At 41.6% G+C, this 26,126-nt stretch overlaps 1 protein-coding gene across 3 annotated transcripts in view; it reads right to left on the reverse strand.

Annotated features, from left to right (window-relative positions):
• Positions 1–8,088: 8,088 nt before the first annotated feature.
• ATG2B (autophagy related 2B) overlaps positions 8,089–26,126 on the reverse strand; it is a 78,758-nt gene continuing 60,720 nt past the window's right edge. For all 3 annotated transcript variants that reach the window (XM_043921480.1, XM_043921479.1, XM_043921481.1), the window contains 8 exons: positions 22,289–22,367; positions 21,002–21,209; positions 18,003–18,072; positions 17,645–17,727; positions 16,939–17,060; positions 16,192–16,346; positions 15,379–15,528; positions 8,089–12,835 (listed from right to left, as the gene is read on the reverse strand). In XM_043921480.1, the coding sequence (XP_043777415.1) occupies positions 12,605–12,835; positions 15,379–15,528; positions 16,192–16,346; positions 16,939–17,060; positions 17,645–17,727; positions 18,003–18,072; positions 21,002–21,209; positions 22,289–22,367 (1,098 nt within the window). In that variant the 3' untranslated portion in view covers positions 8,089–12,604. The remainder of the gene's footprint in view (positions 12,836–15,378; positions 15,529–16,191; positions 16,347–16,938; positions 17,061–17,644; positions 17,728–18,002; positions 18,073–21,001; positions 21,210–22,288; positions 22,368–26,126) is intronic.

The following is a 26,126-nucleotide window of genomic DNA, read 5'->3' on the forward strand; positions in this document are numbered from 1 at the left end:
CCAGGAGTCCATGCACCGCTCACGCCACTGCAGAAAAGCCTGCAGGCAACCACGGAGACCCAGCAAGCCTGGTTTTAAAAACACATGGCATTCAGTTACTATCTTGGTCACTGCAGTGCCGCTGTACACTATTCCCTTCCTGAAACTTTGTGCCCAAGGCAAGGACCCTGGCAGCCTCACCTCAGTCCCAGCCCTGAGCAGTGGGATTTGGGGACTGGGGTTGCATTCCCAGAGCAATGACTTAGCAGAGAAGCTCCTATTTCAGACTCACTTTTACATACCCGCTCCCCACCTTGCAAGGAAAACACAACAGAAGATCTTTATCTGAATATAAAGCACATTTCAATTATCTCAGGTCCCAAATATTCCCTTATCAACTTGCTGGGAACACTGGCAACTTTCACAAGCCCTGGGGATTGAGAGAGGGGCTGGGCGTGCTTTACCACCCACCCTGGTATTTATAGGGAGAAATTAATCGTGAGATCAAATGACATTTTTATATTCAATTTGAAGCCATGTCCTTGACTAAGAGGAAGCTGCCACAGACTGGCCTTGTGAAACGGTTGGGATAATTAGGATATTTCCAAAACCTTCCCATCCTGTGTGGGGCCACGATTTGCTCAGCTTCAGATGGACTGCGGGGGCTTTGTGGGGCAAATGCAAGAAACCAGTTACACTCAGGAGGGGAGCGGGCGCCCCTTGCTGGCATCCAAGGAGGAGCGCTCTTTCCCCAGAAATGTTTCTGCACAAATTCTGCCAAGTCCTTGAATGGGTTACAGCAGATACGTTCCAAAACGTAACAAAACACGAAATGTGAAGAGACAACAATTTATCTTGAGCCCTGTTGGTGGATACTTACGTAGGTACAACTTCTACAAAAGGGAAATTGGCAACAGCCACTCAAATTTTAAATGGATGTCACATATCATTGATTCCGTATTTCCCCAGGTAGTGATCCATCTGTGGGATTAACTAATAAAGGCTGCAGATCAACTGAGACAGGTTTGGACCTGGGACCATTTGCTGCAGTGCTGCAAAGCTTGAGTGTGTGCTAAGTCACTTCAGGCGTGTCTGACTTTGTCTGAGCCTATGGACTGTAGCCCACCAGGCTCCTCTGTCTATGGGGATTGTCCAGGAAAGAATACTGGAGTGAGTTGCCATGCCCTCCTCCAGGGGAGATCTTTCTGAACCGGCATCTCTTATATCTGCTACAGTTGCAAAGCTTACACCAGGAAAAATGTTTCCTTGAGCTACAAAATACAAAGAAACTATATGGGTCTAAAAATAACTGCATGAGAAAAAAAAAAAAAAAACTGCACCCATGCTGTAGGTGGAGCAAATCCTGGACAAAAGATAGAAAAAGACCAAAAACTCAACTGCCACGTCTGAGCAAAAACAAGGTGTTGGGAGAAAAATCAGGGTCCTGCGATGCCCCTTGCACGCACACCTAAGCGGGGGGCACAAACCACCTAAATCAGCCCTCCAGCTTGATCCCTGGACACACCCCTACCCTTCACCCCATAAAAGGAACCAGCTTGCACTCTCTTGAGAGCAAGCAAGCAAACCTGTTAAATGTTTTCACTCCCTCCTGCAACTACTGCAGGGGCCCCAGTAAAGCCTTGCCCGAATTTCTACTGATTGGGGAAGGCCAAGAGTCCTTATCCATGGGATTTTCCAGGCAAGAATACTGGAGTGGGTTGCCATTTCCTCTGCCAGGGGATCTTCCTGACCCACAGATCAAACCCGTGCCGCTTACGTCTCCTGCATTGGCAGGCAGATTCTTTACTGCTAGCGTCACCTGGGAAGCCTGGTTAGTATCAAAGCCATTGAGAAACTGAGGTGCAGCCAAGTTAAGGGACTAGTTCAAGGTCAATCTTTGGGGTAGAAAGTGGGCTGAAACCCTAGATCAGCAAACAGGACATAAACACTAAAAAGATGACTTTCAAAATGAAATCCGGTATGAAAGATTAAGGAGGGTTTTGAAGAAAATAGTATTTTAAAGAAAACAGGTGGGATGAGGTGGAAGTAAGTAAAACCAGTTTAAACTTAAATGAAGAAAGGGAGGTATTTATTTGGCCTTAGAAATGTTCATTATAACATTTCTGTTACATATATGAAAAGAGGATCTCTAACAATAGAGCTATGATATTGATGAAGTGAAGTGAAATGAAAGTCTCTCAGTCATGTCCAACTCTTTTGAGATGGTTGGATGGCATCACCAACTCTATGGACATGAGTTTGAGCAAGCTCTGGGAGTTGGTGATGGACAGGGAAGCCTGGTTTGCTGCAGTCCATGGGGTCACAAAGAGTTGGACACGACTGAGCGACTGAACTGAACTGAACTGAGATAGTCCATGGAATTCTCCAAGCAAGAATACTGGAGTGGGCAGCCAGTATTGACGATATTGATAGTGATTTTTAAATAGCATAGTTTTTTAAGGGGTGTGGGGATTGTGCATAACTTTCACTAAATGTTAAGTGCAAGAAGATCCTACCAGTCCATCCTAAAGGAGATCAGTCCTGGGTGTTTATTGGAAGGACTGATGTTGAAGTTGAAACTCCAATACTTTGGCCACCTCATGCAAAGAGTTGACTCATTGGAAAAGACCCTGATGCTGGGAAGGATTGGGGGCAGGAGGAGAAGGGGACGACAGAGGATGAGATGGCTGGATGGCATCACCGACTCGATGGACATGGGTTTGAGTGACTCCGGGAGTTGGTGACAGACAGGGAGGCCTGGCGTGCTGTGATTCATGGGGTCGCAAACAGTCGGACGCGACTGAGTGACTGAACTGAGCTGAACTAAACTGAAGTGCTTTTTGAGCCATGGCCTTGAGGTCTTCATTGCTCTAAAAATAAATAGGCCACATCTGGGCTGACAAAGGCTCACATTAGGTTTTGGAAGCGACGTTAGTACTTGGCAGTGAGCAGTCATGTTTTCCTTTATACCTCAGTGAAATCTAAATGTAAAAGAATGTTTTGCCCTCTTCTGACAGCCTTAGAAATTCTTACTGTAAAGATGTGCTAATGTTCATTTTCCTTAGAACCCCCAAACCTGCAAAGACTTTGCCTCCAGCACCCTCCTTGACTTTTATTTCCACATGCTACCCAAGATGTACCCTTCAAGTCAAATTTCCCTGTAACCAGCCAATCCTGAACATCAGGCTGAAAAGGGAACCGGCTCCTCTGGCTTTCCCAAGGCAGCCCCGGCTCTGTGTATAGTGCCAGGGAAGCAGATGTCTGGATGGCAGTGAGAAAGGAGACCAGTGGCATCTTCAAAGTCAGGAATTCCAATTCTAAGACTATTTTGAGTGACTGCTCCTTTCCTTGGTTTCGTAAAATGCCACCCAATTTCTCAGAAGCAAAACAAATTGATTTTATACGGAACAAATGGCTGGAATAATTGGCCATATCTACTCTGTCTTAGATTTTGATATATTCTCAGTATGTTCCAAGTTCCCCGAAGTCGAGGACCATATCTTTCATAGGACTTGCCAGGTGATGCTACTGGTAAAGGACCCGCTTGACAATGCAGGAGACCCAACAGATGCAGGTTCAATCAGTCCCCGGCTCGGGAAGATTCCCTGGAGGAGGACATGACAACTCACTCCAGTATTCTTGCCTGGAGAATCCCATGGACAGAGGAGCCTGGCGGGCTATAGTCCATGAGGTCACCAGGAGTCGGACACAACTGAGCACACACACACACATGTATCTTTCATATCTACCCCGGGGCATTACTCATAGTAGGCATTTAGGAAACAGTAACTATAATATCTAACACTTAGATGGTGCATACTATGTGTCAGACACTATTCTAAGCATTTAGCATACATTAACTCAGATAATCCTCATAAAATCCTATTATTAACTCCATTTTACAGAGGAGGAAACTGACGCACAGAAAGATTAAGCAACTTCCCCAAGACCACACAGGTAACAACTAATGGAGCCTGGTTTCATATCCAGGCAGTTTGACTCAAAAATATACATTCTTAGCCACTACACCAGTGGTCCCCAATTTGTCTGCACATTAGTCACCTGGAGAGTTTCAAAAATACACCTTCAAAAAGTACATTTAATACATTAAACTGTGATTGAATTGGTCTTGGGTTTTGGAATTTTTAAAAGCTCCTCGGGTGGTTCCAATATACCGACAAGTTTTGAGAACCATTACATTATACTATCCTGCCTCATCCCTCAGCCAGTGTTTGCTGAATTTAATTTGTTTACTCCATGAGGAACTGCATTCAGGAGTGTAAATAAACGAGGAAAAAATGTCCAACTTTGGTTGTATCAAATTACCTTGGAGTGTAACTAATTGTAATTCCAGCAGAACATGTGCTAAGAGGACGGGTCTGGAATCAGACATTCTCAGATTAAAATCTCTGCATGTAGCAGGGTGTGAGTGGAAAATGTTGCCTGCTGATCAGTAAATAAATGATGTTTCAGCCGTCTAGCCGCTGCAGCTGCCCTGGTGATGAGGAAATTCAGGATGCAGACAAACGGGTTGCCTGCTGCCATGCCCTCAGCCACGGCAGCTGCCCCTACGGTGTGTACCCCGAGGGGACTCAGGATGAGAAAACATCAGGCACTGATCCCAGATAGCTGAGGCGCACCAAAGAAATCATACGAAGGGGTCTAGACTCTCGCACCTTCCCCCACACAGAAAAGTGCTGAAGTTCTTAACTTGAGACGCTTGTCTTCTTTAATTAACAGCTATCTTTGGATGTCCAGCTACCTGGTACTTGCAAAAACTTCTATTTACCTTGGCTCCTTCCATACTTCTTCGGAGAACTCCCTCGGAGCTATCTGAGAGGCTGTCTTCTAGGCTTGAAATGCTCAGAAAGGCTGCGAAATAAAAAATAATTCTTGACTTTGAGGTTGTGGTATTTTTTCTGACAGGAGTCTGGATAGCTTCTTAACAACCCCATTTCCTTCCTGGGCACACAGCAAGGCTACATTCCCCAGCTTCCCTTGCAGCTGGATGTGATCACATGATAGGATTCTGACCAACAGAATGTGGGCAAAAGTCTTCAGCTCCAGGAGGTCCTCTCTTTCCTGCGAGGCAGAGCCACAGATGGAAGGAGCCTGGGCTCCTCCATCACCATGTAGAGGAGGGTTGCCAGATATTCAGGAGCAGTGACTGGACTTGATGTAAATGAGAAATAAACTTTTGTTAAACTGCTAGGATTTGGGGGTTTGTCATCAGCATATTAAAAAGCAAAGACATTACTTTGTCAACAAAGGTCCGCCTAGTCAAGGCTATGGTTTTTCCAGTAGTCATGTATGGATGTGAGAGTTGGACTATAAAGAAAACTGAGCACAGAAGAATTGATGCTTTTGAACTGTGGTGTTGGAGAAGACTCTTGAGAGTCCCTTGGACTGCAAGGAGATCCAACCAGTCCATCCTGAAGGAGATCAGTCCTGGCTGATCATTGGAAGGACTGATGTTGAAGCTGAAACTCGAATACTTTGGCCACCTGATGCAAAGAGCTGACTCATTTGAAAAGACCCTGATGCTGGGAAAGATTGAGGGCAGGAGGAGAAGGGGATGACAGAGGATGATATGGTTGGATGGCATCACTGACTCAGTGGACAGGATTTGGATAAACTCTGGAAGTTGGTGATGGACAGGGAGGCCTGGCGTGCTGCGGTTCATGGGGTTGCAAAGAGTCGGACACGACTGAGCGACTGAACTGAACTGAACTGTCATCAGTGACTAATGTTCATTAACTAGCACTTTGTGTGGCTTTGGGTAGGTTACTTATCCTAAGCCTCTGTGTTGTCATCAGCAGAGTGAAGACAATAGCATAAAGGCAAATTGTGTCTGAATGCTGGACAGCTTTCAGTTGCCCCCCTCCAGATCCGTTCTCCACCCCTCTGCTCTGTTCTCCACTGTGCTTTCTGCCAGGATGAGCCTGAGATACTGGACTATAGGCTCAACCTGTGTGAAGCTCCAGCAGGTGGGAGGGCAGGAGCCCCAGGAGGTGAAATAGTCGCCGCGCCCCTCTGGCTCCTCGGCTCCACCGAAGGCCACAGCCACTGTCCGGCAGCCCTCTCCTTCAGCTACGGGTTCTGTGAGCCGCTGTTTGTCCCTCAGGCCTGCGAGGAGGCTTAGCCTCAGTATCCCGATGGATGGGATAGAGGAGCAGGAGACTCATGTTCCTGCGGTCAAGGGGAGCAGGAAAACGCCAGACGTCACCACAGAGTCGCAGACCTGAGCCCCGGGGAAGGCCCAGAGTCAGCTCTCAAGGTGCTTCGGGTATCCTGTGCCCCTGCCTGCCTAGGCTAAGTCCCCTCCTTACATGGCCCTCCGTCGCCTCAGTGGCCGTCTGCTCCCTGCCAGGACTCCGGCTGATACTAAATGTGAATGCCATGTTGTTGAGGGCTGAACAAAGCAGTAGTCACATAGCAAATACTTAACACACGTTGACTTTAAAATGAGAGATGTGCCACAAAGCGTCTTGACAGGAGTGTGTGCTAGCATAGAGCGGTAGGGGTGGCTGGGCCTGTCTGAAAATTATAATCTTTAAGCTGAGATAAGGAGGAACCAGGCAGAATATTCTAGAAAGTAATGTGGGGAAGCTCTTAGGCACTGTTCTCACTCCAGGTTGCATATGATTTTGACCAGGGGAGCTTTTAACCCAGCAGTTTGCACCAGGGTTTTTTTTTTTTTTTTTCTTTTTGCCACCCAGGGGACATTTGGCCAAGTCTGGAGACCTTTTGGTTCACGTAACTGGGGAGGAAGTGCTACTTGCGTGTACTGAGTAAGCCCAGTGATGCTGCTGAACATCTCACAATGTACAGGACAGACCCACAGGACTCAACCAGCCCCAAGAGCAAGATACTTTAAGTGGAAGGACTCTAATTTAGCCCCATTCCCAGACTTATGACTGTGACTGGAGCCCAACCAGGGGTGGGGAGATGGGTGAAGATGCAGGATAAGCAACTTGGTCAGACTCAAGTATTCTTAAGAGCCTTTAACCTCAAGTTTTTTTTAGCAAAACTGCTTTCTTGGTTTCCTTATTAGTGAAGTTTTCACTGATTTAGACAACTGCACCTCTTAAATGAAATCCTAGAATGAGCATGGGCTTTGGGAGTCAAACCACGAGACCATGAGCAACTACCTTGACCTCTCTGAACCTCAGTCTCCTCCTCCGGAAAACAAAGACTGTTATAACCACCCCTCAGAGGGGCTACGAGGCTATGCAAATAATACAATAACTGGCTCACAGCAGGCACCTCACAAAGCTTTGCTTCCCTCTCTTTCACAAGGGTATGGGGAGAAGGGATACATGTGTATGCATGGCCGAGTCCCTTTGCTGTCCACCTGAAACTCCCAACATTGTTTGTTAATTGGCTATACCCCAATATAAAATAAAAAGTTAAAAAAAAGTCATGTGTGAGGTGTGTTGTGACCCATGACTTTTCTCTGATCGTGCAAAGTGAAGTCATATAATGAGATCTGTCATCAAAGAATCTGTCAAAGTATTGTCTTTAAACATTTCTTTAAAATAGTCCTAAGTAATAAGATTCCTCCAAAAAGAACAGATTTTTCAAGTATATATCTAGGTCCCTAAGACCTCATAAACACTAATGTGTTTGCTGCAAGTCTACATTTTAGAGATAAAATAACTAATGCAGCAATTAATATCCAAAAGGGGGAAGGAGTGGCAAGCTCTAACAGCATATACCCTATATATTGATTTCTCAGAAATTGGTAGCAGGGAGCTACAAGAGTTGCTCTAAGTACCAGGATCAGAGGAAGACCATTTCCCAAGAACAGGATCTGACACAGATCTACCCTCTGCTTCAAAAAATGTTAAACAGGCTTTTTATACAGGGAGCATTTCTTGGAGAAAGACCATAGTATTTAAAGCAAACTCCAAAGAGTAAATATTTTAATTTTCTTCAAGAATATCCTTAAATTCATAATACTTTAAATAGTCACACTAACAAGTTAACATTTCCACAAAAATACCATACAGCATCAGTATTCTTAAAGGATTTACATTTAGAATTACTTCCATGAGGAAACAGCAACAACGACAGTCAACATACACGACGTGTTTTTTACTTGAGGTGAGATCAATTCAATGTCCAAAATAAATCAGGATGGATTAACATAAGAGCTGAATTGGAGTCCCTACCAAATTTTGCAACGGAAAAGCAAACAGTCCTGTGTGACTGGCAAATTATACAAACAACGTAAGACAAATCCAACTAGAAACTGGAAGCTGCCATTTCATATACACAAAATACATGTGAAACAGCAAAGTAAACACATTCTTAAAAGGAGGGGCTGCTATTTCAACCCTGCCCCCGCCCCAACACACACAGCACTAGAGATATCCTTGAGTCAGCCAACATCACATCTACAATCTCCTGAAATACATCAGATAGCATTCTGGTGTTTTCTATGAGGCTACGTGCTTGAAACAAAGGGGCCAACACGGTACTGGAGGCAAAAAAAAAATGTCTAACACCTCTGTTTTTAAAAATTGCTGACACTTCAAAATATGAATTGTCGAAACTCACCTAAATTTCTTATCCCGCCCCCTCCCAAAGAAGCTAATTGTGATGTACTAGAAGGCCTTCTGTATTTTTGACTTGTAGACACTACAATGAAAGGAAAATTCTTTTGATTAAAACTGGCTGACTTGCAACTGTGCATATAAAGTCTATTACAGGGAGCAGAGTGCCTAGCATGATTTTGAAACTATTGAGATAAAAATAAATTGGCATTAAAGCACTCAGTTATTTTCAATGAAAAGACTGACTGTATCTTCCAGTAAAAAGAAACAAGATTTCTTGGTAAGATTTTTTTTCCCCCCTTCACTATTCATACACTATCTAAACAACTTTGCTTTTTAACCTGAGACTCACAAACTTATATTTGATTTATTCAATTCGGTACCAATGGGTACGTCCAACTGATGCATCTGCAGACACCAAGTATCACTTTGTATTTGCATAGGGCCTTATACTTTCAAGAGGCTTAAAGAAGTTTACAGACATTTTCTCCCATGTCTTAGGTCGGTCAAGAGGACATGAAGGGAAGCAGGGAATAGACTGCTCACCGCAGACCACTAGCCCTGCCACAGTCCCCATGAAGCTGAGGAAACACACCCCACGGAGGTCTGAGAAAACTGAAGCAAAGCAGAGTTAAACGATTATTCTGAAGTCAGGTCATGTGGCTTTTATATATATGTGTGTATATATATATATATATATATAAGATCTAAATTAATGTTAAGATAATAAATTGTTAATCCTAAAACTACCTAGTGCAAGTGTGGACTTCTGGTTTAAAACTGCTGAACTCCACCTCTGCCCTGTCTCTTGTCTCTGGTGAGGGCAAGTTTGGGGCACACGACCCAACTCGACGGTACCCGAGGGCGGCGAGCGGCCCCCAAGCAGCAGACGTAGTTGTTTTGCCTGTTTGAGAACTGAACAAAGGCACTAAACCTACAGAACACAGTTTTTAAAGGAGATGGTTAAAAAGTAATTCCCTTAAAAACTGAAACTATTTCAACAGCATTTAAAAGTGACACATAGCAGGAGCAAGAAATACTAGTTTTTTGTCTTTTTGCCATTTTAAGCACATTGCTACTTGGGAAGATTTTTTTTTTCTTGAGTTCTGTATTATAAAAATGTTGACGTTACATACATGTGCTTGCTTAAGTGGGAATCCAAATTGGACTCAAGCTTTACTAAAATGGAAGTCTTTGCTACGATATCTACAAAAAACATGCCATCCTATCTGTCCTAAAAGGCGAGTGCTGAGCGGACATTGTACTAGTAAACGACAGCCATCTGTGGACAGACAAGGAAATCGGGGGATCCCAATCAGCCCGAATCAAGAGAAGACGTCACCATGGCCCCTGCTGCCTTTATCATGTAAGGCGGTCTTACTGTGTTCCTGTAACCCTGTGAGGTTCTGAAACTCACTGATGCTTCCTGATCAAGCTTGCTTACCTGGCCCCTCGGGGAGATACACACACGGACTCAATGCAGCGATACACGGACATGCTGTCTACTCCACTCAGAGGTCAGCCTTGAAGGCACCGTTCAGAAACACATTGGTCTGAGAGATCAGAGACCTGGAGGAGCCGGGGCTTCTGTGGGTGTCATACGGCCAGGACTCTGGCAATGCCACCTGTTCAAGGTGTCACAGGCCTGGGGCCCACGACTAAGTGCTACACCCCACACCATCATTCACACTCGCACGCTTGCTCGCACACGTGCGCATGCTCCAATCATCTGAAAATCTCTGCTGTCGTAAGAAGCCCCTTCATTTACAGAGGGGCACACTGAGGCTTAGAGCTGAATGTCTTGGCCAAGTCACCTCTAGGTAAGTCACAGACCTGGCCACACAAGCATCCTGCCACACTCTTTACCGTGTCAGCATGGCGTAAAAGTTAGAAAAGACACTATTAAAAAACAAAAAAATTATGGATGTTTAACAATGGCAAAGTGTTCAAATACACACACAGTTCTTCCACGTAAACATCTCAGGTAAAGAGCATCTTGGTTTAAAGTGACCATGAACAGCGCCTTGACACTAAGTCTTTCTGAGACACAAGGTTTCTGATCCCAAAGGTGGATTCTATCAAAAGCAGGTACAGGAGGGCAGAAGAGAGAGCCATGGAAATTGCGTAATAAAGATATGCTTAATGGGACTTATAAACCCAATTTGTCAAAAAATGGGTCCATCTGCAACTCAGAGTACAGAGAAGAGGATGATTATTTCTCCCTATACTAATTAAGTTCAATTAAATACAGTATGGAAAATGTATTTAAAAGTTAAGGAGATTTTATATTTTTAAATTTGAGCGTTTTTCAGTTTGATTCCTTATCACACATATCATACCCAGCATGTTCCGTGCAAGGGAAGATGCTGGGACTGATGCAAGGGTGCCCGGAAAGCACCCCAGAAGCAGGCTGAAGCTTCACACAGTAAACAGCCGTGATTCCTGTTTACTCAGGACCACATTCTAGGTGGGCTCCATCCAGCTGGGGTCTAGTAACAAGTGGTCCTCTGACCCTTCAACAGGTGGTTTTCTGAGCACTGGCCGTTCAAGTTTTTCAGCAGTAAAAAGAGAACAAGACAGACTTAAACACTACTTAACAAAATTTTACCAATTTTAAATGTTCGGATTTTTGCTTTCTCGTAGAAAGTTTCAAGAATGAAACTGATCCAATGTCATTTTTCAAACCCCAAACTGAAAGTAGTTCTGAAATTCAACTTCAACTCGATGACATCCCCCCCATTCTAGGAAATGAGAGCTCACATCATGACACTTTAAATACAGGATGAATACAAAATCCTATGTTTTCTTTCTGCTAGATTAATCTAAAGTCAGAGAAGGAGTTCTGGAGAACAATTTCCTTCTCACATCTAGGTAATGATCTGCTTAACATTAACCAAAATCAATTTTGAGAAAGTGTTCCCAAGGATTTTGGAGTAAATCCTAGCATTGCATCTATGAATATGCTCTAAGAGAAGCAAACTATTCATGGAAGCATAAAACAACTTTACCTTTAAATAAAAATACTTTTATTCATTCCTGACAGAATATCAAAATGTACACTGTTAACCAAGTAAAAATGGTGCTTCAAAATAGCTGACTAGGGCATATTTGGAGGATTTTTTGGTTAATTTCAAAAAAGTAAAAACCACTTTCAATCTCCCTTTCCACACACCCCTAATAAGCTTGCACTATACCTGCTTAAATTTGAATAAACAAACAATTATATGGGCCCCAGTTCATTATAGAATGACATTTTCATTATACTTAGAATAAACGAAAGTTACTACATTTGAGTTACCTTCCTTTGCCAAAAACCTTCATACTTAGTCCTCCTTATAGTTTGTGTAACTCTGTAAATTACATGTAGAATATAGTACATGACTTGTATTAATCTAAACACACACACACACACACATACACATAATAAAGTGCAACACAACAGAACAAGTCTGCGACATTCACGTTCTCAAACTCCCATAGAAGGATTTTCTGAGCAAGTGGAAACGACGTTCTTGACTGCGTGAACACTAAATCCAACAGACTGGGTTATTTTTTCCTCACTGATATTTACATTGAAAATCCTATTTGCTTTATTTTCCCTGTGGCTTCTGTCTCTCATTTTTAATGAAAGTTTCGAAGCTGTGATTCTCTTTAAACATGGAGAAAAATCAACTCCTTGGAGCAACATAAATATAGTGCTTTCAAAGTACTCAAAACGCTTCTGAGCACCCTGTACTGTAAAAGGAGGTTTCCAATGATAGCTTGTCTGTAACGAGGAAAATTACAGTCATTTTAATAAAAGCAAGCATTCTACTAACTTGGCAGCAAATGCTTTACGGACTTTTGACACCAGCCACCAAACATGTCTACTCGCAAGTACCAACTAGCCCTAAAATGTCAAAAGGTTTTGGTTGCATGTTGCTTTGATGCTAAATTATTTCACTAAGAAATGGTTTTGTTCCTGAGATGAGCGTGATAATAGTAAATGAGTCCCCTCTGCAGCAGCTGGTGGGACCCTCTGCCCCGCATCTCCACCCTCGTCGTCACCGAGAGTCGCGTCTGAACCGTCACTCGTTCCCATGGCGCCACTTCTGTGACTCGTCCTGCCGGACATCTGGCCTGATCTGGTTCCTCATGCCACCCAAGACGTTCGATGTCGCTTCTGTGGCAACGATCAGAGGTTTCACCACGGCCGGGGGGAGCTGGCGCAGGACTTCCCCCACCGCGCCCGTCACCCCCCGGCTCTCGTGTTCCCGAGCGGCCGTTTCGTAAATGGTCTGAGCCGTGTCTGCGAGTCCCTGAGGAAAGAGGGGAGAGAAGGGAGTAAATCACTGCTCAGAAGACTCTCTAAATAATCTCATAACACGCTAATTATAGAGTTCATCAAGAGCAGGTTTGTAACCAGACAGAAATCAAAGCAGAAACTGTACTTTTGAGATAACCCAGGATAATTTCTTTTATGACAATTCTAAGGGAAAGTGGTAGTCCCTCGGTCGTGTCCGACTCTTTGTGACCCCATAGACCATGGCCCACTAGGCTCCTCTGTCCATGGAATTCTCCAGCCGAGAATACTGGAGGGGGTTGCCATTTTCTTCTCCAAAGGGAAAGTAAGGGATAATTGCGATTCAGCATTTTGTTGTGACAGTTACGTACAGAAAATGTAGCTAGACTACAGTTTCACACAGGGATGTGCACGGAAATAGTTAATACTCCAAGAGTAGCTTCTCTGGCTCTATTAATCACTCTGGTTAAATCAAATTTAGCAAATAAAGCTTCCTGAATAAATATAATCACTAAATGAATATGGCGATAACTCCTGTGTTTCAACTGCAACAGGAAAACCTAATCCTATTGAGCTCCAGAAAATAATTTAATTAGTTTTAAATTACTGGCTATGCACTAGAAAAGATAACTGGAACATTCAATTAAGAGAAGAGACTAAATAGAACACTTTATTAAAGACAGAAAACTCTGAGAACACAAAGCAGGAACATGTCTAATAACCAGAAATGAAGTTTTTGCAGCATTTTTCATTCTTCTTACAACTGTGTGACATGAAAATAATCATGACTGCTGAGCCTTAAGAGCTGAATGTGTAAACGCGTAGGTCAAGCCAGGGTGGTAAAACGTCACACTGTTGTCACTAGTCAGTCGTCACATATGGCTTTCAAATCTCTCCCGTTTGTCTAACTCAGGATCCCCAAGGGCCACAAAGCACTGTCCTCTTGTGACCGCTTCAGTGAGGGGCATAGTGAGAAGAACTTCAGGCTCTCAGGGAAGTCAAGGAACCTTGTCCTGGCCCCAAATCTAGTCTTTACTTTCACAATCTGTGAAGTGAAGTGTTAGTTGCTCAATGGTGCCTGACTCTGTGACCCCATGGACTGTAGCCTGTTAAGCCCCTCCATACACTGGATTTTCCAGGAAAGAATACTGGAGTGGGTAGCCATTCCTTCTCCAGGGGATCTTCCTGACCCAGGGATCGAACCATCGTCTCCTGTGTCTCCTGCACTGGCAGGCAGAGACTTTACCACTGCGCCACCCAGGAAGCCCAAAGTGCTACATATCCAAGTGCTATAATATCCGGCTGCCAGCCGCCCCTGCTATGCCTGAAAGCCCAGGATCGTTTTTGCAAACCTGATTTCTAACATGTCTACTGACAACTGGCCGAATCCTGACATCTATAGGAACAGATCTGACAGGTAATCAGCTCTCTTTATTCTCCCGACTAAATCTCTTTTTAAGAGAGGTGACCAGTGGCCTTGCCTTTATTTAGCCACTAATACATATCCTTACTTCAGTGGTCTTCCTGCATTTGGAACCAAAGAGGTTACTTTTGTCAGGTAAAAGACTGTCCTAAGGCACTTCTGTCTGTCGGAATACGAGAGGGGGAAATATCGTTAATAAAATCCTAATACACAAATCATAAGTAGAATAACCTCAAACTTCCTCATATGTCAATTAAAAAAAGAAAAAGATTAAGACACGGAGGGAATGCTCCCGTCAACATCCATAAAGGACCAGGATTCACTGGTGCAACTAAATTACAATCTGGCAATGATTAATAAATCTGGCAACGCTTAATAAGTCTCAGGATTCAAACAGTTACAAATCACCAATTCCACCTTTAATAACCTCTTGCACATGTGAACAAAGGGACCTTTAAATGACATTCCAATGGCAGTATTTTAGGGGAAAAAATGGAAACTGTCCACCAACACAAAGATAAATAAATTATGCTATATTCACACAATGAAACATGATAAAAGTTTAAATCAGACCTACATGTATCAACAAGGATGTATCTTGAGACAAAATTTACAGATATATGATACAATTTATGCTAACTTTTAAAATATAAACAATAGTATTTGCTTATGATGACATACTTATATGAAACTATAAAAACATGAATAGAAAAAAAATGTACCATCTTCAGGATTGTGAACGCATGGGAACGGAATTAGGGTTTGCGATTAACCTAAAAAAATTTGCTTTTTAAAGAAATCTGAGGAAACCAGCAAAATACAAACATGCGTAAACTTCCCTGGTGAGTTCCATGAACTTCCATGAACTGGTGGTGTGCTTCTACCACCCTTTGCTTGCCTCTGTCCATAAAGAGACCAGTCTTCCCATGAGATCGATAGTCTTCTTGAGAGCCTGCAGGCCAGGACGTAGCCCTCCCCTCTTACCTACACACATATCTGCACTCATCAGTGGCAAAACAGTCCCAAAGCCACCCTTGGGGTTCCTTCAGAACAAAGCCCAAGCCCTGATGCTCTTTAGACAAACTCCAGGAAAGGACGCAAACTGCTCCGGCCCATCCCCTGGGGCAGCCACTCACCTCCTTCACGACACTGTAGGCCTTGGCCACCCCTTCCCTCAGGTCCACTGGCTGGTGGGCTAACCGGTGATGGGGGAACCTTCTGACCTTCTTGGGCTCGATAGAAAGGGTGCCTGGAGACACCATGTCATACGCAGTCTCTGCCGCTGCCTGGATGGTTCCATCAGAGAGGAAAGGGTGAGTCAGAACAGAGTCTGGGGAGGTATGCTCCAGCAGCCCACTTCCTATGGGGAGTGAGGAACAGCTGAGGGACTCCCACCCTCAGGCAGGCCCTTCTGCAGCATCTGAATTCTTTACAACCAGAATGTATTCCTTTTATAACAAGAACGTTAACGTATACATTAGTATCTGCATTGAGCAGCTTTTTTCAGTTCCTCATCTCTCTTCTGAGAACACTCTGTTACCAGGCTAGACGAGAATGCGTGGTCTCTGCACAACTGGATAAGGCCAACTAGAGTTTAACACTTAATAGCAAACCTGAATACAACTACTATTGGATCTCTAGTGCCGTCATTACATTCAGCTATGATCTTACCACAGAAAGGGAGTGATAATAAATCTTTGGCTAACTTAAAAGTTATAATTTACCTGAAACAGGCAAACAAATTTGACACTGTAGTCCACCACTTAATTCTACTAATTATGTAACAATGGACAGCTAATCAAAAAAAATGTAATGATACTAAGTCATTACAAATAAAATATTCTCAGGATTTTAAACATTTTCACAGTGTCATTTTAAAGCCAAAATAAGTCAGGTGTTCATAAGGGCTCTTCCTCTTTCTGGAGATTAAAGTGTCTACTGCAAGTCACCTGTATGGTTTGAACCACTCTGTTCGTGAGCTCGAGGGCAGCCATCGCCGTCGAGGTGCCGAAGGAGGCCGCGCCTCTCTGGAAGCCCCTGACGATGCGGCCGTCCCTTCGGTACTGCTCGATGGGCAGCCAGACCAAGTCCCTGAGGCCTTGCACTGGAACAACAGTCAACACTCAGAAATTAACAGGGATGCTGGAGGACAGCAGGTGAAGGCAAGGGCTGCTTGCTTCCATTTATACAAGGTGCCTAGAACAGGCACGGTATCTTCCTCAAATTCAAAGAGTCGGAAGATACATCGGCAGATGCCGGAGGTGGGTCAGGAGGGTGGTGAGGAAGGAGGACCTAAGAGTTTAATGGGGACAGAGTTCAGTTTAGGAAAGTGAAAAGTTCGGGAGATAGATGATGGTGAGAGCTGCACAACAATGTGAACATACTCAGTGCCACCGAAATGTACAGTTAAATACAGTTAAAATAGCGTGTTTTATATTATGTGACTTTTATCACAATAAGAAAACATTTAAAAAGAAAAATAGGACCATTGGAGCTCAAGTCTCTGGTATCATTCTAACCCGTGGATTTTTAACCCCTAAAATGGGAGGCAACACTTGCTGTGTATGACTAACGGGTAGATTTTTCTAGAAAGATGATCCTCACATAGATTCTCAAAGGCATCCATAATCCCAAAAGGGTTAAGAATCACTGATCAGGTAAAGTAAGTTATCTTCTAATTAAAAAAGAACACTCACCTAGTTGTACTAGTGAATGCATAGGCCCAACGCCTCCCAGGATTCCTGGCAGCTGGTTCTTCTTAATGTCAGTAAGCCATTCGGTGATTGCATATGAGAATAATTTGTCCACACCTAGCAAACTAGAGAAAATGACTATTAGTATATGGGAAGAAGAGTGAAATTTATAGGTTTACACAGTTTGGGGGATATTTTTTGTTCTTTTCACTTAAGACAAAAAAAATCTACAAATTACATGGACGAAATTTTATAGATTTTCAATGTTACTATATATGTGTGTGTGTGTGTATACACATACATTTAACCTAATTGTAATGCTAATAATTTCTATAAAAGGCTAAGGTAATATACACAAGTGTGCATTTCTACTGTTTTTACTTCTTTAACATCTAAAGCTTTGGCATAGGATTAATTCAACATCTATAAATTGTCACATAGTTCTCAGCTACTAAGGACCATTACCTTGTGAACTTCCATATAGGTGAATTTATAACTTTGGGAAATTATTAAAAAAATCCTAACTACAGCTGCTTTTTAGTGAAATGCTCTCTTCAAACTACTACTATTCTCTCAGAATAAAAAAATAGCCTCTAAAAATGAGCTCTCTTCAAATAACACTGTAAAATAATTAAATTATGTATGTTGGTTAACTGTAAACTAACTTTAGTAACTACATCTTAAAGTCTCATATGATAAATCAACTTACCCATGCCGATAGAAAAGCCTCTTCAGCTTTAGTTCAGAGCAGTTTAACTGGGCGAGACCAATCAAAATCCCAGCTAATGTACCCTTTAAAATAAAAAAAAAATTCACTAATTAAGCTAACACCTAAAATATTTATATCAAAAAAGTACATGTATTTTATAAGACCCAACTGACATCCAAATTTTACTCATAGATTCTTAAGTAAATTATATTTACTTTAAAAATAGAATTAAATTTTAAAATCTTACACTTCATTTCAAACATATAAACTACGATGGAAAAAGTTTCCTAAAAACTGAATCCACTAGAAAAACAAATGAGATAATTCTGTAGAGTATATTTGTGCAAAATTTCCAGACCTGATCCATTGATACGTGTTTCCCATGATAATCAAGTCGAATAGGAACTTCTGATGTGAATCTAAATTCTCTGAAGATAAAGAAAGAAGGGGAGTTATTTATATTAAAAATTACTAATAGCTGAAATTAGATGTAAATTAACCTTTTCAACTGGAGAATAAAAACCACAAAATAAATAATGTGAATATATTAAGATCTAAATAAAAGAGAATGTCTTTCAGCTGTATACCTTCTTAAGACAATATAACAACTAAACCATGTTAATCTTATAAATTTTATTTATTTTATTATATTTTAAAAACCTTTTCCTCATTTACTAAACAAAATTTAAGTTAGAAAAATTTATTCTGGCAAGTATTCAATTCATACAGAGAGCAAACTAATAAAAATACTAAACCAAATAATATAATCATCACCAAGAAGTAAAAAAGAAGAGCTGAGGTATTTATTTTAGTAGCATGATGAAACAAAGATCCAGAAGACCCTGACATGAACCCTAGTTTTATCAGTTATATGGGATACAGTCAAGGCAAGTAATTTAAACTCTCTGAGCCTAAGTGTCTTCATCAGTTAATTTTTAAACCCCATCTACATTGGTGAATTTTAACATTCTTGAAATTAATGCTTGTAAACAGGATATTGACACACTTGGGGATTCTGAATGAAATTACAACTATACACATCAAACAAAAGCAGTTGGCTTCCAAAAGTTGGACTGTAAACTGCAAGTTGAAACACATTTTACTACAGAATTAATGTCAGTGGTTATACACTAAGTCATCCCAAGTCATCCTGCAAAAGTCCTTAACCTACAGGAAAAAGGAAATGCTGAACCTACATCAGTGACTACAGGAAGTCTGGGGTCCTGGTCACCCCTCATTCCAAACGCCCGCCTGTATCTGGTTCTATGGCAACAGCCCCTCAACAGCCCTGCCACCTTCTCACTGATCATCTGAGGCACGTAATAGGGCACATCAAATATTTTAATTATCTGTAAGCTAAACTCAGTATTCTTCTCTACTCTGTTCACTGTACCTAGAACAAAATCTGACGCACATATAATGTGTTCAATATATATTTGTGGAGTGAATAAATGTTTGTAGGAGAGGACACTATTATGTCATTAATTGGAAAATGTACTGAATTTGGGATTAAGAAGACCTCCATTCTAGTCCTGGCTTGGCCACTAACTGTGTGGCCTTGAGCAAGTCACCTCTCCTCTCTTGCATTAACTTCCTCGTCAGTAAAGTGAGTAATCTAAACTATATCACTAAGTATTACACCAGGGTCCTAGACACTCTAGCAGTTTTTGAGAGTAGAAATAGAAATCTACAAGCTATTAAGCAGTCTAGTGGAAAAAACAAATATTTACCTAAGTAAGTGAGTCTACACAAACTAATTAAAAAGTGCCAAGTTTCCATGTTCTCAAATCAGAATTGTAATGATTCGGTTTTTTTTATAATGGTTATCCAGTGTTCATAAAAAATAAAAATTGGCAGCTTATACGTGATTAATATAAAGTAAGAATTCAAATTATTTCTTAGGACACACAGTTTTTTTGGCAGAAAAAATTTTTTAATAAAAAAGCAAAGTGGGAAAATAATAAAAGAGGCTCTTTATGAAAGAAAAGTTAAGAATCACCAGAGATCCTCTATTTCAGGATCTTTCCAATTCTCACATTCCATTATATTTTCTGACTATCTTCATCAATACACAAGATATTCAAAACATGAAAACACTTTAAAATAGTTGTACTGCCTACTTAGAACTTCCCAGGTGACTCAGTGGTAAAGAATCTGCCTGCCAATGCAGGAGACACGGGTTTGACTCCTGAGTAAGGAAGATTCCCTGGAGAAGGAAATGGCAACCCACTTCAGGATTCTTGCCCGGGAAATCCCATGGACTGAGGAGCCTGGGGGGCTACAGTCCATTGGGTTGCAAAGAGTCAGACATTGACTCAGCGACTGAACGACAACAACTGCCAAAGTCCAACCTTAGAGAGAACATTGGACACTGATGTCAGCAGGAGAGGAGTACAGAAAGCCAGGGAAGGGAGTTGTCTCTCATAACAGAGGTGGTTTTGATCTTTGACCTCTTTCCTTTCAATAGAGCCTAGGCTCCATCCCCACCATCAAGGGCTGGGAAAGAAAGAAGGGAAGAATTAATGGAACTGGAAACGGCAGGCAACCAGCTAGTGGCTGGCTGTAGTCATAGCAGCCAGCAGCAGTGTAGGGACCTGGGTTTCCCTATGATGCCAACTTAGCCAGAGAGCCGAGGGTCACAAGAGACACAGCAGTGATAGGGAAGGGCAGAGAAACCAGACAGAAAATCCCCGTAAGGGAAAAGGGAGGGGTGCTGAAGGTGAGGTGTGTGAGGGAAAGAGACAGCATCACGGTCATGGAGACACTAACAGGCTCTGAGAGTAATCAGGAAGAGAGGGACAGAAAGAGGAAAAAAGAAGAAACTAAGAGAAGAGAAAATTCCTGCTACAGGATCAACAGGAGGATGAGCCCTGACCCAGGGTTACTATGTGTAAATGAGAGGTACATGTGGGTGGGGCCCACACATAAGTGTGTGTGTGTGTGTGTGTGTGTGTGTGCGCGCGCGCATGCACACACTCAGCCATGTCCAACTCTAATTTAGAGTCCCATGGACTGTAGCCCACCATGGAATTTTCCAGGCAAGAATACTGGAGTGGGTTGCCATTTCCTCCTCCAGAGGATCTTCCCAACTCAGGCATCAAACCCGCATCTCTTGTGTCTCCTACACTGGCAGGCGGATTCTTCACCACTGACACCACCCAGGAAGCCTCATATAAATAAGTATGCATGTATGTGTGCTAAGCCACTTCGGTCATGTCTGACTCATACCCGCTGATTATTTGCCAGTGCAGAGGAAAGCTGAGGTAACGCCACGATTTCTGTGTCACACAAACACATTAAAGAACAACTTTCAAACTCTAAAATAATGTCTTTTGTTATCAAAATTGAATGATTTACCTAAAAAACACAGGCTGATCACTAAACAATGCTTCTTCAGGAGAGAAGTCCTTCTCTTCTTCCCCATTAACCGCTTGCACTGAATTGGCACTGCCATTTGGGGAAGGCTGCTTTGGCCCAGGGAAAGAAAGACCTAGATTTGGCTCTTTTGAGGTGCTTAAATGCCTTGGCAAACTGCAGGTGACATCAGCCCCAGGAGACTTTTTAACTGAAAAGGTAATGTGCACATTTGGAAAATTAGGTATGCTTCTTTAGAGCAACTTAAACCAATCTACAATTAACTTGTTTTACAGTATTTCGTTTAATAAATACAACTACTGCTACAGATAAATCTTTCACAGTAGCCCCCTCTCCATCTTTAGTTTCACTTTCCAAGGTCAACTATGGTCCAAAAATACGAAATGGAAAATTTTAGAAATAAACAACTGAGTTCTCAACCGCACACCACTGAGCTGCATGATGAAATCTTGCACCATTTCTCTGCCCCGCCGGAAGGTGAATCAGCCCTCTGTCCAGCATATCCCGCCCGTGAGTCACTGGGTGGACGTCTTGGTTATCAGGTCAGTGCTTATGTTAAGTAACCCCTATTTTATTAATAATGACCCCAAAGCACAAGAACAGTGATGCTGGCAATTCCGATATACCAAAGAGAAGCCATAATATATTAAGTGAAAAGATGAAAGTTCTTGACTTAATAAGGAAGAAAAAAAATCAATATGCTCAGCCTGCTAAGCTCTACAGTAAGAACAAATCTGTGAAACTGCGATGAAGGAAAAAGGAATTCATGCCCATTTTGCTGCTGTACCTCAAACTACAAAGGTTACAGCTACAGTGCATGGTAAGTGTTTAGCTAAGATGGAAAAGTCATTAAATTTGTACAAGATATTCTGAGAAAAAGAAAGAGATCATACTCACCTAACTTTTATTACAGTGTACTGTTATAATTGTTCTTATAAGTTATTATTGTTAGTCTCTTACTGTACCTAATTTATAAATTAAACTTTGTCATAGGCTAGTATGTAAAGAAAAAACTTAGTACATTTAGGGTTTGGTATTATCTGCAGTTTTAGGCACCCACTGGGGGTTTTGGAATGTACCTCCTGAGGCTAAGGGGGAACTATAGTACTTTTACATAAACTACATATGCACAACTTAAGAAAAATAATCATGGAACACATTTATATAAATGAGAGAAAAAAATCTGTAAGTACATTCTCAAAAAGGTCTCATAACAATCAAAATCAATCCAAGTACACATTATAGACTTTTTCAAATTCTACATAATACCTTCTGGATCTGGAGTCATGAGAAGCTCTACTTCTGTAGAAAGACTTGTGAAGAAATCCTTCAAGAAGAACAAGGCATCCTAAAATTGAGAGATGTAATTATAACTAAAATGGTTTAAAAAGTTGCAGCTATTTTTAAAACTGTGAACCAAAGAACCGTGAAGTCTCACATTTCATTCATCATATACAGCTATAATTTATCCAGTGAGTACACTGTGCCTATTCTCAATTCCTTTCTCTCTCACACTCGTCCTTGTTAATTCTCACAACTCTGAGAAAATTAATTTATAGATGTGGAAATTAATGTACAGATGAGTTAGAAATTAAATGGCTATTTCTAAATCAAAGAACATTTTAGTTTTCATAGAAATATAGCAGTCTCTTTCTTTTTTGGCATTGGCTCTCTGAATTGGTAGCAGGAGTATTACTAACAATAATAATAGCAGCTAGCAAGTACTCAATACTTAGACATGACTTAAAAGTTCTTAATGTCTTATTTCTGCTTTTAAGACTATATTGCCTGAGTACGTTTTCTTCACTGGACATGATATTCAAAGTAAAAACTAAAAGTAAATAAAATCACCCACTCAGTGTGGTCTCTTCTGAAACTGGACTGGTCTTAATGTTGTATATGCAAGCCATTTTGCCCACTATTAGCAGCTTCATGGCAGCTGACAAATCCATTTTGGAGACTATGAAAATTAAATACCTGAGCCTGTTCTTTCTTATTCTTCCTTTCCATTAAAAACAATCTTAATATAAAACACTAAAACTGCACCAAAACACAACGTGAAGGTGAATCACAGGGTCACAATACGCAGCAGCACACGGAAAGCCTGAGTGGCGTCCAAAGGGTCTGATCCACTACTGATCACACTTGTCAGAGGGGTCAGTGATGGACGTTAAAAAGGTGTTTTTCAGGTAATGTTGCGTATGAGAAACCGAGGGCTAGACTGAAGAAGGAGCAGACAGCTTCAACAGTATGAGGATATTCCGGTTCTGCAGTCAGAGAGTAAGCTGATGAACTGGTCATTGTACTACTACTCTTTACACATACGTATTTATGTCGACGCTTACGCATCGCTTACATCATACACACGTATCACAATCGCTCTGTGTGGTGCAGTGCATGTGCACGCTGAGCTGCTTCGGTCGTGTCTGACTATCTGCGATCGTATGGACTACAGGCTTCTAGGCTCCTCGTCCAAGGGATTCTCCAGACAAGAATACTCGTGGGTTGCCATGCCCACCTCCAGGGGATCTTCCCAACGCAGGGATCAAATCTGCATCTCTTACGTCCCCTGCACTTGGCAGGCAGTTTTTTACCACTAGTACCACCTGGGAAGCCCAGATATGATATACACATATATCAAGTATTACATGTTAATAGTATATAAAATGTTATCCTTTTGCCACCAGATGGCAATATTTTAATACTATAAATGTTTTGCTTCTATGACTGCCTTCAAAAAAAAAAGAGAAAAGGACGACTAACGAGGCAGTGGTTTTTACACGTTTTTACTACAAACAACAAAGGGATACTAATCATCAGCTTTTTTTTTTTTTTTAAACTTTTATTTGCATTTATTTTCTGCGGCATTTATTCCTGGGCCATAAGTTTTTCCAAATGTTCTCCAAATGTTTGATTTTGGTGTTTATGCTAAACTCTTTTGCTGTTCAGTCGCTCAGTTGTGTCCGACTCTGCAACCCCATAGAATGCATGTAGCACGCCAGCTTCCCCGTCCTTTACCACCTCCTGGAGCTTGCCCAAACTCATGTCCATTGAGTCAGTGATGCCATCCAACCATCTCATCCTCTGTCACCCTCTTCTCCTGCCCTCAATCTTTCCTACAACTCAGTAAGACAAACAACCTAACTTTAAAACTAGAAAGATACACACACTTCAAAAAAGAAAATGTACAAATGTTGAATAAGCTCATGAGATGATGTCCAGCATCATTGGTCATTAGGGAAATCCAAATTAAAATGGCAATGAACACCAAATAAGATAGCCAGAATTAAAAAGACAACACCAAGTTTGGTCACAGCGTGAAGCAGCTGCTGCTCTCATCGGTTACTGCCGAGAACCTGCAATGGTACAACCACTGTGGAAAACTATTTGGCAGCTTCTTATGATTATAAACACACATTCACCCTATGACCTAGACATCCTGTTTATAATTACCCAAGAAAACTGAAAGATATGTCCATTAAAAGACTTCAAATTTCATAACAGCTTTATCCAATAAGAGCCAAAAACTAGAAAATAATCCATTGTAAATTAGTAAGTAAATGAATAAACAAGTTGTTGTACCCATACAATGAAACACTGCTCAGGAATAAAAATGAATGGACTGCTGATACATGCTACAACTCAGAAAAATCTCCTGGGCATAATGTTGAGAACAGGAAGCCAGATACAATTCTATTTATAAGCTGTAGAACAAAAAAAGCTGCTCTACAGTGATGAAATGAGATCAGCAGTTGCTTTGGGATGGTGGACTGACCACAACAGGACACAAGCAAATTTTGTAGGGTACAAAAATTGTTCTATATCTCAACTGGTACAGTAGTTACTCAAGTGTATATATTTGTCAAACTCAAACTGTATACCTAAAAAATCTCTGCCTATTATTATATACAAATTATACCTCAATACAATCATTTTTTTTAATTTTAAAAAATATGGTTTACTTATACTAAACTTGAACTATAAAACAGTTATTTCTAGCTTTAAGGTCCTATGATAAAGGCTTCTATCAGTGAGATATGACTTAAGGTTTAAAAGAATTACTTTCAATGTCATACTCAGGTGATGCTGAAGAAAATCACAAACATGCAAACTGGTGCTGCTACATGTTCACCACTTCCAACCTCAGTTGGGCACTTGTCCTACCCAATGGCCTCACATCTCATCTCATAACCTGAATTAGGCCCTCAATGCCTTTGCAAATATTCATAGTTTTACATTCCTTAAGACCAGCTTGAGTGTTACCTCCAGAAAGCCTTTCCTGATCACCTCTCATCTTCCAAATTCCCAGCCCAGCCTAAAAGTCCTCTTTCAGCAGGACTTATCTTTATGCCTATCTTTATCACAGGGTGTTAAAGTCCTCTGTTTTTTTGGCAGTCTCTCCATTACACAGAGATCTCTGAGGAAGGGATGTTTCTTCATCTAGGTATTCCCAGCATCCTAGTTCAGACCTGGGACAATCACTCAGCAAATGATTTGGAATTAATATGACTCATTGGAAAAGACCCTGATGCTTGGAAAGATTGAAGGCAGGAGGAGAAGGAGATGACAGAGGATGAGATGGTTGGATGGCATCACCAACTTGATGGACATGAGTTTAAGCAAGCTCCAGGAGTTGGTGATGGACAGGGAAGCCTGGCAGGCTGTAGTCCATGGGGTCGCAAAGAGTTGGACATGACTGAGCAACTGAACTGAACTGATGTCTTCCCTACACAGATTTCCAGGCAGTTCAATACTAAAATGATCACCAGACTAAGAAAGTCAGGAAATCTGGCCCCTCCAGATTTTGGATCTCAAGCATCCTACTTACACAACCTCCATCATCTCCTTACCTCCCTACATGGAAATCACTCCATCTTAGTGACCCCAGTGTCCTGCCTGTCCTACAGGTACCCTGAGCTTTGGAAGCAACTGCAGCAAATGTCAACAGCAATGCAGCTTTTGAAAAACATGAGCAAACAACATGTTGCTCTGATCCAGTTAAGATAAAGTCAGAGATATGCTTGGTAAAAAACATATTACTCAAAACATTATCAATCATCAACTAATTTGTTTTTAAAAGAAAAATACAAATTTGGCTTGCTATTCA

This window comes from Cervus elaphus, chromosome 13, assembly GCF_910594005.1.
Source record: "Cervus elaphus chromosome 13, mCerEla1.1, whole genome shotgun sequence".
Lineage (NCBI taxonomy): Eukaryota > Metazoa > Chordata > Mammalia > Artiodactyla > Cervidae > Cervus > Cervus elaphus.